This window comes from Pseudorasbora parva, chromosome 7 (genome assembly GCF_024679245.1).
Source record: "Pseudorasbora parva isolate DD20220531a chromosome 7, ASM2467924v1, whole genome shotgun sequence".
NCBI classification, from domain to species: domain Eukaryota; kingdom Metazoa; phylum Chordata; class Actinopteri; order Cypriniformes; family Gobionidae; genus Pseudorasbora; species Pseudorasbora parva.
This window is the reverse complement of record NC_090178.1, coordinates 32,888,592-32,903,369: the sequence shown is the minus strand read 5'-3', so window position 1 is coordinate 32,903,369 and position 14,778 is coordinate 32,888,592. Positions and strand designations below refer to the sequence as shown.

Here is a 14,778-nt window from a genome sequence, read left to right as displayed (position 1 = left end):
TCATTTATTTAACTTGTTCCTTGAGGTTTTGTCTGTTTTGTTTTGCACTTCTTGTTAATGAAATATTATTATATTACTGAGTTACATAAATTGGTCTGAGGATTAAAATAAAGGCAATTGAAATCAGAATAAAATGCATTGACATTTTTACTTTTATTTTGTAAATATCAATCTTTATTGATCATAACGTCAGGTGGTGCGACCGGTCATGGTCAGGTGGTGCAACCAGCATATTTTCATTTAAATGTATCAATTTCCACTGCAATTGCAAAATAAAGTAAGAAATATAACTGTAAAACTTTATATAACATATACAAACCATTTTAACAATTAAAAACAAAAATAAAAACTCCTTATCGAAAAATTGGTGTTTGAACACATAGAAAAGTAGCCATTTATATGAATTGGAATAAAAAAGACAACAAATAAAGAAATGAAAGGGGAATTTACAATGCAATATGCATTTAAGACACTACAAGGACTGATATTTACAAGTTCTCAGTAGTGGTAAGTACATTAAATGTATATTTATTTAAATGAATATATGGTCGCACCACCTGACATTTTCTGGGTGGTAAAATCAGAAATCTTGTTTAATAATGAATTAATGCTGCCTAAAAAGCTGTAAAACCAATATGAAGCAACATCAAACATTTGTTTGGACATAAAAATGCATTTTAAAACCATTTTGCTTAAAAAAAATAAAAAATGATCTTGAAAACCTTATTCGTCATTGACCCACATACTAGATTACAGGGTTAAATATTAGTAATCAACTAAAAAAATCTATTAACATTGCATTATTAAATATTTATTAATAAATTACAATTATATATCATCCCTTTGATTGGGCTGGAAACATGTATTAAGCTGTTTTACTGTTTATTGCTTCTAATTGTATCAAGCAATTATTTTATTTATTGTTGATGTTGCTTTTAATAATATTTGTTTATTTATTTAAATATTATTAATTTGTTTGTTTTCCTGCTTCTGAACCTGAAACTTAAAACAAAAAATATTATTATTATAATTATTTTATTATTATTAATAATAATTTGTATATTTTCCTTTTTAAATATTACATATTTAAACATTTATTAATGAATAACACAATTATACAGTATATCATGCCTTCAATTATTCTGAAAAATGTAAGGTTGTAATTAAGCTGTTTCACTATTTGTATTGTTTGTGCCAGTTTCTAATTTTATTAAGCAATTAATTAATTGATAATTTATGTTAATAACTAATAAAAATATGTATTTATTTATTTACTTACTTACTTATTTATTTATCTGTTTTAGAACCTAACATTTATTATAATCAATGATATAATTATAATAACTTAATTTATATAATTATATTATATCAATCAAATGTATTATAAACAATATTAATAACATCTTCATTACTATTTTATTTTTAGAATATTAATTCATTATTATCCTTATTATTTGTTTGTTTTTCTGCCTCTGAACCGCATAGTGTCTATTAAGGACCTACCAGTGTAAAAATAAAACAACTTCACTAGTGTAGCAGTGATTTACCACACACACACACACACACACACACACACACACACACACACACACACACACACACACACACACACACACACACACACACACACACACACACACACACACGCATAAGAACATGCTTCCCCTCACCCTCCCTCCAGAGCTCAGAGATGAAGGGATCAGATGACTGATGCAGGAGAGATGCCACATTATCGTTCAAAGGATCCATGTTCTTCACCAGCCAATCATCTGCCTTATAGTCCACCTGACAGAATAAGAAAGTAAACAGGGTCCATTTTGACTTCATGTTGAACAGAAAACATAGAAATGGAGAGCCTAAGGTAGTAAAAAAATCTGACCTTGCCAGCATAGTGTACAATGGAGAAATCTGCCTCTTCTTTAAGCTGCCGGGGCCGCATAAACTTTGAGTGTGAACCCTGCTCAGCTGACAGTTTGTCCACAAATGAGCGATCGGTTGCCCTTGGAAACCAACACTCCTCATCTAACAATGCCAGCACACCAGGAGGATGAGCCTATGGACCAAACCAATCAGAAACACTATCAAGACACTGAAAGTCAGATCAGGTTGTATGACAGCGAACTAAGATCTAGACACACACACACACACACACTGACCGGTCTCTCAATAAGATCGATACAGGGCTGAAGATCCAGGCCGAAGTCGATGAAGTTCCACTCGATGCCCTCTCGCTGATACTCCTCTTGCTCCAGTATAAACATGGTGTGATTAAACAGCTGCTGCAGTTTCTCGTTAGTGTAGTTGATACATAACTGCTCGAATGAGTTCAGCTATTGAGAGAGAGTCATAAAGAATATATTCATCAGTTGAATAATTCAAATGTTTGTTGCAATATTGTACTGTTTAACACTGTGAAGCTGCTTTGAAAAAATCGTCATTGTAAAAGTGCTATATTGATTGATAATTACAGACAATAATTAACTGACATTAAAGGTGAAGATCCCCATTCATGAGTTTATCTCCACCAAAGTGTAAACACAAAAGTGGTCCACACAGATCTGTCAATCTCTATGATGACTAATAGTGTGAGTTTGGGACGTGGCCAGAGGGTGTTTAGCTGGGGTGAGACCATTGCTGTGTTAGAATATTGCCCCATATAACCTCATTCACTATACCCTACATTACTCCACTAATATAATCCACTTGAAGGAGTGTGTGGCAAGGGGGGCGTGGTTCAGCGAGGTCTGCAGCGGGAGAGAGAGCCGCGGGACAAGCGGTACGTGAGTGGGTTGGAAGCAGATTAATAACACCTGTCTCTTGTTCTAGTAATGAGCGCGGAGAGGGGATAAAACATCAGTGGAACCGGAGATCAAGGAGAGAGAGAGCCCGGACGGTTGATGCCAAACCCCCCTCACAGAGACTGAGTAACCGGAAGCCGGAAGTGCCGACCCGGAAGTGATCGAGAGATCGTTGTTTATGAGATTCCACACCGCAGTGTGTGTTGCTAAAGTTTTGAGTTATAATAAAGAGAAAAGCATCAACCGTCCAGCCGACCCCTTGTCCTCTTCCTTCCTTATTATATCGAACTTTGCTACAGTGGTGCCGAAACCCGGGAAGGAAGTAGGACCGCGCCGCCGCCATGACTACTCCAACGCCCTCCGCCACGCCGTTTGCGGACATTATCACCTCTCTCGCGGCCCTCCACCAGGAACAACATCAGTCCATGCTGGAGCTGCGGGCGGACCAGGAGCGTCGATTCGAGGCCATCGTCCGCGGCCAGCAAGAGGACCGCGAGAGGTTCCGGAGCTGGATAGACCGGGAGGTTCGCACCGAAGCCGCCGGGCTCGCCAGCGCACCGGTCCACGTGCCCCTCCACAAAATGGGGCCACAGGACGATCCCGAGGCCTTCATAGACCTTTTTCAAAAAGCGGCGGAGGCCTGCGGGTGGCCCCGGGCACAGTGGCCGGTGCGCCTTATTCCATTGCTCAGCGGAGAAGCCCAGGCGGCCGCCCAACAACTGCCGGTGGCGAACCTCCTGGATTACGACGATCTGAAGAGGGCCATCATCCAGCGGGTCGGTCGGACCCCCGAACAGCACCGTCAGCGTTTCCGCTCGCTCGAGTGGGGGGAGACCGGCCGGCCCTTCGCGATGGCCCACCAGCTCCGGGACGCCTGCCGCAAATGGCTATTGGCCGGTGGAAGCGACGTGGACCACATCGTCGATCTGGTGGTACTGGAGCAGTTCATCGCTCGGCTACCCAAGAAGACCGCCGAGTGGGTCCAGTGCCACCGGCCCACGTCGCTGACGACGGCCATCAACCTGGCGGAGGACCATCTGGTGGCGTGCCCAGGGGTCGGCGAACCCCGACTAACCTCTCCCTCTCTCTCTCCCCCCTCTGTCTCTCCTTCTCCTCCTGTCCCTCTCCCTAGGTCCCGCCCTCCAGGGCCCCCTCGTATTCCCCCCAGAGGTCGGGGTGGAATGGGCCCAGGGCAATACGGGAGTTCGAGGGCCCCGCCCAGGGGGGCGGGGCTGCTGGGGTCGGGCGGGGATAACGGTTCCGGTTCCACCCCCCCTCCGCGCTCATATTCCAACCCACTCCCCGCCGCCGGGGCGGCGGGCAGGCCTGGGCTGGCCTGCTGGCGGTGCGGTGACCCGGACCATTTTGTGGACCGATGTCCAATGATGGACATCGGGACAATGATCCGGGTCCCGGACGTCCAGCGGACCACCCCTGATCAAGCAGGAGAGTACCAAGTTCCTGTGAGTATCAAGGGGGGTACATATCAGGCCTTGGTGGATTCAGGATGTAACCAAACCTCGATCCATCAAAGCCTGATGCAGCCTGGGGCATTGGATACAAGCCGCATGGTTAAGGTGCGGTGTGTGCACGGGGATGTGGTGGAATATCCGCTGGTCCCAGTCACGATACAGTTTAGGGGAGAAAATCATAGTGTTGAGGTGGCGGTTAGTCCCCACCTCCGGCATCCGCTAATTCTGGGGACGAATTGGCCCGCCTTTCCGGCGTTATTGGGGTCGATATGCGCGGATGCCGCTTGGGGGAACCAGGCTAGGAACGGGGCGGTGCGGGTGCAGGTGGGCGAGACTGATACGGGGCCCTCGGTGACGGCTTCAGAGGAACCGAGCGGGGTCGAGAGACTGATTCTCTCGGACCGCGATGACTTTCCTCTGGAGCAGTCTCAGGACGATACCCTAAAACATGCTTTCCAACAGGTCCGCACTATCGACGGTCAGTCCCTTCAACCCGCCTTGCCCGTCACGTATCCTTATTTTGCCATAATTAAGGATAGGTTGTATCGAGTGACCCAAGACGCTCAGACAAAAGTGGATACAACCCAGTTGTTAGTACCAAAGAGCCGCCGGGAAATGCTTTTCCAGGCGGCTCACTCTAACCCAATGGCGGGCCACCTGGGACAGGCGGCCACGCTGAATCGTTTAATGACCCGATTTTTTTGGCCAGGCATTCACGACAATGTGCGCAGGTGGTGCGCGTCTTGTCCTGAATGTCAGTTGGTGAATCCACTGGCCTCCCCAAAAGCGCCATTGCGCCCCCTTCCATTAATGCAGGTCCCCTTCGAGAGAATTGCGATGGACCTCATCGGGCCATTAGAGCGATCCGCACGCGGACATCGTTTTGCGCTAGTTATCGTGGACTACGCAACACGATATCCGGAAGCAGTGGCTCTCCGCAACATCTCGGCGAAGAGTGTTGCGGACGCACTGTTTCGTTTAATCTCCCGAGTGGGGATTCCGAAGGAAATCCTCACTGATCAAGGCACGGCGTTTATGTCACGCACACTAAGCGAATTATACGGGTTATTGGGCATCAAATCGATTCGGACAAGCGTCTATCACCCACAAACAGACGGCTTGGTCGAACGATTTAATCGCACTCTTAAATCCATGATCCGTAAATTCGTACAGGAAGACGCCAAAAATTGGGATCGGTGGTTAGAACCCCTCTTATTCGCTGTGCGGGAGGTCCCGCAAGCCTCCACGGGGTTTTCCCCCTTCGAGCTTCTCTACGGACGGCAGCCCCGGGGGGTGCTGGACGTCCTACGAGAAACTTGGGAGGAGGGACCTTCTTTGGCCAAAAACGAAATTCAATATGTGCTGGACTTGCGAACAAAACTCCACACCTTGGGGCGGCTATCTAGGGAGAATTTGTTGCAAGCCCAGGACCGCCAAAGCCGGTCGTATAACAGGGGTACGAGACTACGCAAATTTACACCGGGAGAGAAAGTGCTCGTATTACTCCCTACATCGAGCTCTAAATTAATGTCGAAGTGGCAGGGGCCGTGTGAGGTCGCACGACAGGTTGGAGACCTCGATTATGAAGTGATACGGTCCGATAGGAACGGGGCACGGCAAATATATCACCTCAATCTCCTGAAGAAATGGAATGAGGTGGAATCAGTGTTGTTGGCGACGGTGATCGGGGGAGAGGATGATCTCGGGCCAGAGGCGAGCATCAAAGCACAATCGGTCGCATTGGCCCCTGGGGGAGATCACCTCTCACCGTCCCAACTCACTGATCTCTCAAAGCTACAGGCGGAATTCGCCGACGTGTTCTCGCCCCTACCGGGACGTACCGACTTAATTCAGCACCATATCGAGACCGAGCCGGGCGTGGTAGTTCGCAGCCGGCCGTATCGCTTACCTGAACACAAAAAAAAAGTAGTTCAGGAAGAATTAGGGGCAATGCTCGATATGGGAGTAATAGAGGAGTCCAACAGTGACTGGGCGAGCCCGATCGTTTTGGTTCCTAAAACCGACGGCTCGGTCAGGTTCTGTGTGGACTACCGCAAGGTGAACGCAGTGTCGAAATTCGACGCGTATCCAATGCCGCGGGTTGACGAGTTGCTTGATCGGCTGGGCACGGCTCGATTTTATTCGACATTGGACTTAACGAAGGGCTATTGGCAGATCCCCTTGTCTCCATTGTCCAAAGAAAAGACGGCCTTCACCACGCCGTTCGGATTGCACCAATTCGTCACGCTTCCCTTCGGCTTGTTCGGGGCACCCGCTACCTTTCAGCGACTCATGGACAGGATTTTGCGTCCCCATGCCGCATATGCTGCTGCCTACCTGGACGATATCGTGATTTACAGTCACGATTGGCAGCGGCATATGCAGCATGTCCGGGCGGTCTTGAGGTCGTTGAGGGGAGCGGGGCTCACGGCCAACCCGAAGAAGTGTGCAATTGGGCGGGTGGAGGTAAGGTATCTGGGCTTCCACTTGGGTCATGGGCAGGTGCGTCCCCAAATTGATAAGACCGCCGCAATTGCAACCTGTCCGAGGCCCAAGACCAAAAAGGAGGTAAGACAGTTCTTGGGGCTGGCGGGATATTATAGACGGTTTATACCAAATTATTCGGACCTCACCAGCCCTCTGACTGACCTTACTAAAAAGGGGCTACCAGATACGGTCCAATGGACGGAGCCGTGCCAGCAGGCCTTCACCCGAGTTAAGGCTGCTCTATGTGGCGGGCCGCTTTTACACTCCCCTGACTTTTCTCTCCCTTTTCTGTTGCAGACTGACGCGTCGGACAGGGGGCTGGGCGCAGTCCTGGCCCAGGAGGTGGAGGGGGGAGAGCGGCCGGTGCTGTACATTAGCCGTAAGCTCTCGAAGAGAGAGGCTAAGTACAGCACCATCGAAAAAGAGTGCCTTGCCATCAGGTGGGCCGTTCTCACCCTCCGCTATTACCTTCTGGGGCGGGAGTTCACCCTCTGTTCGGACCACGCTCCTCTCCAATGGCTCCACCGCATGAAGGATACCAACGCGCGGATCACTCGTTGGTATCTAGCTCTTCAGCCTTTTAAGTTCCAGGTGGTCCACAGGCCGGGTGCTCAGATGGCTGTGGCCGACTTCCTCTCCAGAAATGGGGGGGGGGGGGGGCTGCAGGCCGGACGGCTCCCCGGCCTGAGTCGGGCGGTGGGGGTATGTGGCAAGGGGGGCGTGGTTCAGCGAGGTCTGCAGCGGGAGAGAGAGCCGCGGGACAAGCGGTACGTGAGTGGGTTGGAAGCAGATTAATAACACCTGTCTCTTGTTCTAGTAATGAGCGCGGAGAGGGGATAAAACATCAGTGGAACCGGAGATCAAGGAGAGAGAGAGCCCGGACGGTTGATGCCAAACCCCCCTCACAGAGACTGAGTAACCGGAAGCCGGAAGTGCCGACCCGGAAGTGATCGAGAGATCGTTGTTTATGAGATTCCACACCGCAGTGTGTGTTGCTAAAGTTTTGAGTTATAATAAAGAGAAAAGCATCAACCGTCCAGCCGACCCCTTGTCCTCTTCCTTCCTTATTATATCGAACTTTGCTACAGAGTGAATGAAAACAAGCAACATTGGACCAGCTGTTGAAAAATGGATAGATGGATATTCAGTTGCGCCCCATCTCCTGGTGAGACGCGGGAATTCATTCAGCGTGCAGCTCTCACAGTGCATTATGGGTATTTTCTAGCCAATGAGCATTATGGGATTAAATAAGTGCACTGAATAATGTTCATTATGGTTTCAGACAGCACTACAAATGGCTAGGTATAGGGGACGATTTTGGACACAGCCCATGACTGACGCATTACAAGGGCATTCAGCTTCGGTTACAGAAGTGCAAGGCAACAGCAACACAGCTAAATGGATTCCTAAAATGTTGGAACTTATTGAACGTGGCCTACTTTTACCTGTAGAGATGTGGCTTCACAAACACCTGTGAGAGTTGTGTTTGTGATGTTTGAGCTGGGTCTAATGAATCTAAGGGTATTTGCAAGGTTGCCTGAAAATATGCTTTATTTTTGTAATTCTGCTAGGTGCCACTAGTGTTGCAGAAACTGCACACCTTTAAAACCCTGGCTCACCTGGAAGATCTCAAATCCAGCGATGTCCAGGATCCCGATGAACGAGGCTCCCTGACGCTGTCTGCGGTCCAGGGCTCTGTTGATCCGGTGCACCAGCCAGCGGAACAGACGCTCATATGTGGCCTTCGCCAAAGCCTCTATCGCGAAATCAGCCTGAACATGCCCATTAAAGCAAAATTCACAAAAATGTATGTTTCTCTCCAACAGCATCATTAACGCAAAATTCAAGTCATTTTATTTGTCCTCACTTGACGAAATGCTGCATTAAGTGACAAAATGACAGCCAATCAGGACACACTTACTGAGCATGAAACATTGAGTGTCAGTGTTCTGTCACTTCGGTCAGTTTATTTTTGGGTTGGTGACAGAGCTCTGACACTGCTTTGTCTTTGTCTTGTCATGATGAGCGTGAGGCTCCGAATTCGCTAGGGCTGTGTGCTCTGTCCACGTGAGCTATTTTGGTCTAATTTGATTTTGGTTCTGTGTCGGGATTCAGACATTAATGCTCTGTGTGTTTGACTCCTGTTGTAAGTTCACAGGATGAGCATTTGCTCTTTCTCAGTGTGCTTTGTCTTGTTGCGAGATTGCTCGGGCTGTACGCTCTTCTGTTCACCTGAGCTTTATTGTGTAGCAAGCGGTTTGTGTGCTTTCTCGTAGTCTTGTGTTGTGTTCGTGTTGTAGGGATACATTACATTATACAATATACAGTATATTCAAATTTAATGTATTCCTGTGATGCAATAGCTGAATTTCTAGCATCATTCCTCCAGTCTTCAGTGTCACACAATCCTTCAAAAATCATTATAATATGCTGATTTAGAGCAAAGAAACATTTCTTATCATTATCAATGTTGAAAACAGTTGTACTGCAAATAATTTTTCGTAGAAACCTTTCTTTCAGCATTTTATGATAAATAGAAATAACAGAATTTATTTGAAATATATATATTTTTTGCTGAAAAAAGTATTAATTTCTTAAAAAAAAGAAAAGAAACAAAGATACATTGTGCATTTTGATGAAAATTGCAAATTGAGAAATGTTTTCTTTGGAATTTCTGATAAATCATCATAGTAAAATCTAGAATGTATATTGAGAAATGTAAAGAGTAGATTTTTAAATCATGTTGATTTTAAAATACAGTCATGTGAAGAAGGTATTTGGACCAATAAGATTTCACTGTAGGCGGAGCTGTGACGATCAAAATATCAAAGTTTTGGCATGCAACAGTTCACGAATGGCTCAGACAAACGCTTTACATGCATTAAAAACCCTGAAATAAGACTGCAGTTTGAATACTTAAATTAAGTCACTGTTAATCTTTTTAGTGTAATATAAAAACAACTCGGTCTACAGCGTACATCTGTAGTATTTTTAAAGTACAACATGAACGCACCTGCTGCTTGGTCTGGGCCTTCTGGACGTACTCGCGGCCAACTTTGATGCGGGGAGTGAGAATGGCTCGGCTGAACTCCAGTACACTGATACCCAGCAGGTGGCAGAGCTTCTGCGCTGCTGTGTCATCTGGCATTGAGGCCTGATCTGTGTTCTTCTCTTTGTTAAACGTGATGTTCCCGAACTGCAGCACTGCAGAGATCACCTTTAACATCGCTGAAAAGAGAGAGTGAGAGATCAGGATGGACATAAGGATCTTTTGTTGTTGTTGTTGTACATTTTATGAAAGATCTATCGGAGACCCATTTCCCTTACACGTGGATTCTTCCTGGGTGAAGCCCATGATGGTCACTGAGTCCATTGTCTGAGTGAAGTTTTCTGAATCACTCTGACCCGGAACAGGAAGTGACCCCCCGCAGATGAAGCGGTACTCATCCGCGCTGCCCAGCAGAAGCTCCTCTACAGAAGGAGTGTGAATAGATAAACACGTTGATAATGTTTCCATTAGAGAGAATAAAAAAAAAATGTATACTGTGAAGCAGTCTTTTGTGCGCATTTAGAGTTTTGTGTGTTTTACTGACTTCTCATGGCCTCAGAAGCTCCAGAGAGGAGCTGGTAGAAGATGTGGAAGGTTCGCTCGTCTTTAGCCTGCCTAATGGCTCGAGACTTCTCAAGCAGATCTGATACGCATGCGGGTTAATGAAAAACAGATACACACTTTGTTTACTGTCCATTATGGGCCAGATTTATTAAACAGGGGAAATTAGCATGAGAGTGCAATTCCAAAAAAAGTACCGGCGGGAGTGGAAATGAGCAACGCAATTATCCAAGAGCAGCATAAATTAGCGTCTGGTTTAAGACATGCTTTTTGGTCTGTTAAATAATGGTGCAAATGAGCCTGGATGCCAGCCAAACTCAGCCCCGCCCACAACATTTGAGCTCGGTCGGTTCGGTCTGGACTCGATCCATAGAGGAGTAATCATGCCCGAACAGAGACTGTTCAGACCAATGAAATCATCAGGGCGGGCTTTAGCAAAAACTCCGAACACATCTTCCCTTTTTAAGAATGACTTCAGTGCCGTTCTTTGTTCTTTTCTCAGAGAAAAGCTTAACTCCAAGTCTTCCAGAGTCGCGGTCAAAGACCGCCGTTCTCCAATTTCTGTGTTTACTAGAAGCACGCAAACGCAACTTGGCCGTCGTCATTATGGCCCCGCCCACCAACTCTATACACGATGTGATTGGCCCGGCAAGAGTTAGGGGATTACAGCTCAGAAGGCTGTTGAGAGTTGCTAGACGACACTCGCGGGCAGATTAGATTTGCTGCCGCTAGGGTGCGTCTAGATTTCTAGGCTATGCAGACAGGGGTTGCCAAGTTTTTACAACAAAATGCACCAACTACTAGACCCAAACAATAGCTTCTCGGGGGGGTTCTCCAGAAAAAAACGTGTTTGGGGGGTAAAATGTGTGTTATTTTGGCAAGGTTGCCTGTTAAAATTCACATTCATGGGTCTATATATCACAATAGTCGCTTCAACAAGCAGACATGGAAAACAATCCGTGGAAAAAAAAACATGGACTTGGCAACACAGTGCAGTTGAGCTCTGTTGACATTTGACAACAACCGCAATGCGTCGCTTTGTTGCTCTGATTGGCTGTAGGTCTAACCAATAGATGTCTTTCCTGGTTTGGTTAAAACACGCCCCATAATCACAGCCCAATGGAGCAGTTTCAGACTTTGATTTTTTTGAGGGTGAGCCAAAATTTGCCATTTTTGTGTGTGTCCCAAATGAGCTGCTGCTCCCGGCCCCCTTTCAAGAAGAGAGCGGAGCTTCAAAAGCTGAAGTTAGCATAGAAAACGCACTGAAAATGTCAAACTTGTCAATGTCGATTTATGTTCAAACCGGAGTCGGAGAATGATGGAGAGATTGGAGAAGAACATGTAGAATGCAACATTCATGTTTCTGAATGGCTGGTTGATGAATTTATGTAGCTTATGTGGAGTTGACTATCTTCAAGTCATTGATTAGCATATTCTGTCATGATAATCTATAATTTGCTCGTGTGGAAACTGTTGTAAGATTCCATCAGAGCCAGAGAATATGATGCATGAAGATAGAACAGTTATAGTTTAGTTTAATTACAGTTATAACTGTTGTAATCTTGCTTTTATGACATGCTATTGCATGTGTGTTACCAACTAGAACTACCATTACTTTTTAAATTAATTAATTAACTGGAGTAAAAGTCATTTGTAGAGGATGTTTAAAGGATACAGGTCTCAATATTAGCACCAACAATATATCCAGCGACATCAAAATTAATCCTGATGAATTTGCCCTAAAACAAAAACAAAAGAAAACATGTCAGACCAGATCAAAGCATGTGATCAGTATATAACTTCATGCGATGAAAGTTAGACATGCTGTTTCAGGGCTTACAAATCTGGAAGAGTTGTCGTTTTTGACCGTTTTGGCATTGCCGAAGGCCTCAAGGATTGGATTCGCTTGAAGTAACTGTCTCTCCAGCTCCCCCTAGATAAGGTAAAGAAAGAACAGCGTGTCAGTGGAGGAATATTGCCTACATTTCAGCTAAAAGCCCAGCATAAGCCCAGCATCAGCATATGACTGCAGCCAAACCATCATCACACTCTTTTGCAAAAACATACGCATTCACTTGACTAAACTGAGACTTACCACAGACTTCTATTGTTGTTATAACCCAAACATTAACTTAGTGGTTTTCACAGCAAGAAACGAACCTCCTAAAAGAGTGCAGATGTATTGTATGGGAGCATGAGTGGCAAACAAGTTCTCAAATCATGCTCATGTCAGTTTCTAAAATCGCTGTTTATTGACACAAAAAAGAGAAATTTGGGCAGTTTTTTGGGTGAACAATTCGTATAATTTTATATATTTTACAAGCTATTTTCTATTTCCTGAAATGTTTAAATTTAGAAGAAATATATATTTTTAAGTATAGAGGACTATTTTTCATAGCAGTTTTCAATAAAAAATGTAAATGTAACTGAAATGTAATGTAACTGAAAACCACTGTCCTAAGTAAACCCTAAAGCAACTGTACATTTTATTTGTTTAGAATTAGGTCATTAGGATTTTTCTGAACTGTGACCTTCCTCAAAATTGTCCTCAAATTTAAGCTAGCTCAGGCGCACGAAGACACACAGCTGAAATGGCAAACTCATAATTATGCAGCTCAGCAAAAGCCAAAAAAAAAAAAAAAAAAAAACTCCATGTACAGGCTGGAACACCTCCATCTAAGCTCTCAGGTTTCGCTCTCATCCATATAGACTAGTATGGTCTATATAGGTCAAAAAATACCCTAGCGAAGCTTTAATATATGTATACAGCACCCCCTACAGGCCCAGAGTGGAAGCATTAGAACACAACCATACTCACATACTGCATAGTCTGTTAGTCCACAAAAATAGAGAGAGATGGGGTGGTTGAAAACACAGGGGACAAAAAATAGAACATACTGATGAGCAAAAACATAAAAACATGGTAAAAAACAACACAAAAAACCCATAAATAAATCCAAACACATTAATCAGACATGATATCACACATTATGAGGTTAAAGTGGCAGGATGTGAATTAGAATTGCTGTAGTTGGAACTCCGGATGTGCAAGTCATGAAGAGAAAAGGCCCCACTCACCCTGTTCACAGCACTACTGCCACGACCCAAAGAGCGCGTACCATCCATCTTCAGCACAGAGCAGAGGACAAAGAGGAAAGAAAGCCAGAGCAGAAAGAAACAGCAGGACCCAGGAAAGAGAGCAAACAGGGAGAGCAAACAAGAAAAGCGGAAATTGAAATATTAGAGAAAAGAAGCAAATGAAAGGATTTTTTGAGATTTGTAAGTATATAGCACACGGATTCACCAACATTTACAGCTTTATAATTCAAGAGTTAACAATGGCCTGTGGGTAGTGTGAAAAAGTGAAAACACTTTTTTTTATTTTTTTTTTATTAACATACTATATTATATTAGTTTAATTATTACAATTAAATTGTAATATTTAAAGCAAATAATTCATTTTTTATTTTATTTTTACTTTATTTTTTGCTTTTGACAAAGATGTTAAATATAAACTATTTACTGGTTATCGACTATAGCATAATTATCGTTATTGGCCAGAATTTAAATAAAATGTGTGCATATTTAATTATCTATAATATTATAATAATTCATATAAATTATCATATATATTTGTGTTTCCAGAAAAAATATTGTAAGTACTGCCCCAAACGGATCCACAGATTTTTATTATTGTATTATTATTGCATTTTGTATTATTTATCGTTAACGTTGAGCCATGTAACAGAACTGTTATCAGCGAACTAGAGACAGCAGCATAAATAAACAAACAAAACAAAAAAGGTAAGCATGTGCTGACTTGTTTTAGAAAAGCAGAATGCAGAAATATTTGCCCCCGTCCTCACCTGTAGGGCGATGTCCTTGGGCCGTCCCAGAGTGCCAGACTTGTGTGAGGATGCCACATGGGCCAGATACTGAATCACTTTTTTTGTGTTTTCCGTCTTTCCTGCACCAGATTCCCCTCTGAACACACACACACAATGCATAAATACACAAATACATAAAAAGAACAAATAAACCACCTTCTTCTATAAAATAGGTTCAGACTATTTTATTTATTTATTTAAACAAATGCAGGCAGATGACTTAATTTACTTAGCTGAAAACAAATTTGGAACAAAACTAGCAAATGATTAGAAAATAAGGAGAAAAACATGTTTAGATTGTATTAATAAAATAAGTTACATTATACATACAACAGGGCTTAGGGATTAAACTGAGTGAGGTCTTGCTTTTTTGTAGCCTGTAGGCGTCTGTTTTGTCTACTAAGAAAATCAAGTCAAATACCTGCAGCTTATCTCTCATCATGCTGCAAACCATCTTAACTTCTCCACATTAAATGCTTAATTAAATGTTCATTGATTTTTTTCTAAACTTGCTGCTGTAATAC

At 44.1% G+C, this 14,778-nt stretch overlaps 2 protein-coding genes across 6 annotated transcripts in view; one reads left to right on the top strand and one right to left on the bottom strand.

The window, feature by feature from the left end:
• Nucleotides 1–14,778, bottom strand: part of myh14 (myosin, heavy chain 14, non-muscle) — a 98,785-nt gene that overhangs the window by 33,324 nt on the left and 50,683 nt on the right. For 3 of the 5 annotated variants that reach the window (XM_067449097.1, XM_067449092.1, XM_067449094.1), the window contains exons 6-16: nucleotides 14,234–14,351; nucleotides 13,446–13,493; nucleotides 12,208–12,300; nucleotides 12,043–12,106; nucleotides 10,351–10,449; nucleotides 10,085–10,228; nucleotides 9,771–9,985; nucleotides 8,377–8,529; nucleotides 2,157–2,330; nucleotides 1,880–2,053; nucleotides 1,671–1,785 (exon numbers count right to left, since the gene is read on the bottom strand). In XM_067449097.1, coding sequence (XP_067305198.1) covers nucleotides 1,671–1,785; nucleotides 1,880–2,053; nucleotides 2,157–2,330; nucleotides 8,377–8,529; nucleotides 9,771–9,985; nucleotides 10,085–10,228; nucleotides 10,351–10,449; nucleotides 12,043–12,106; nucleotides 12,208–12,300; nucleotides 13,446–13,493; nucleotides 14,234–14,351 — 1,397 coding nt within the window. The remainder of the gene's footprint in view (nucleotides 1–1,670; nucleotides 1,786–1,879; nucleotides 2,054–2,156; nucleotides 2,331–8,376; nucleotides 8,530–9,770; nucleotides 9,986–10,084; nucleotides 10,229–10,350; nucleotides 10,450–12,042; nucleotides 12,107–12,207; nucleotides 12,301–13,445; nucleotides 13,494–14,233; nucleotides 14,352–14,778) is intronic. The other 2 variants (XM_067449093.1, XM_067449095.1) reach the window with 1 other exon arrangement.
• Nucleotides 2,799–7,807, top strand: LOC137083273 (uncharacterized). The gene is made up of 2 exons (XM_067449098.1): nucleotides 2,799–4,261; nucleotides 7,575–7,807. The coding sequence occupies exons 1-2, from the start codon at nucleotides 3,140–3,142 to the stop codon at nucleotides 7,575–7,577; spliced, it is 1,125 nt and encodes a 374-aa protein (XP_067305199.1). The 5' UTR covers nucleotides 2,799–3,139; the 3' UTR covers nucleotides 7,578–7,807.

Coding starts and splice junctions, on each gene's coding strand:
- LOC137083273 (XM_067449098.1), top strand. CDS start 3,140: ATGACTACTCCAACGCCCTCCGCCACGCCGTTTGCGGACATTATCACC.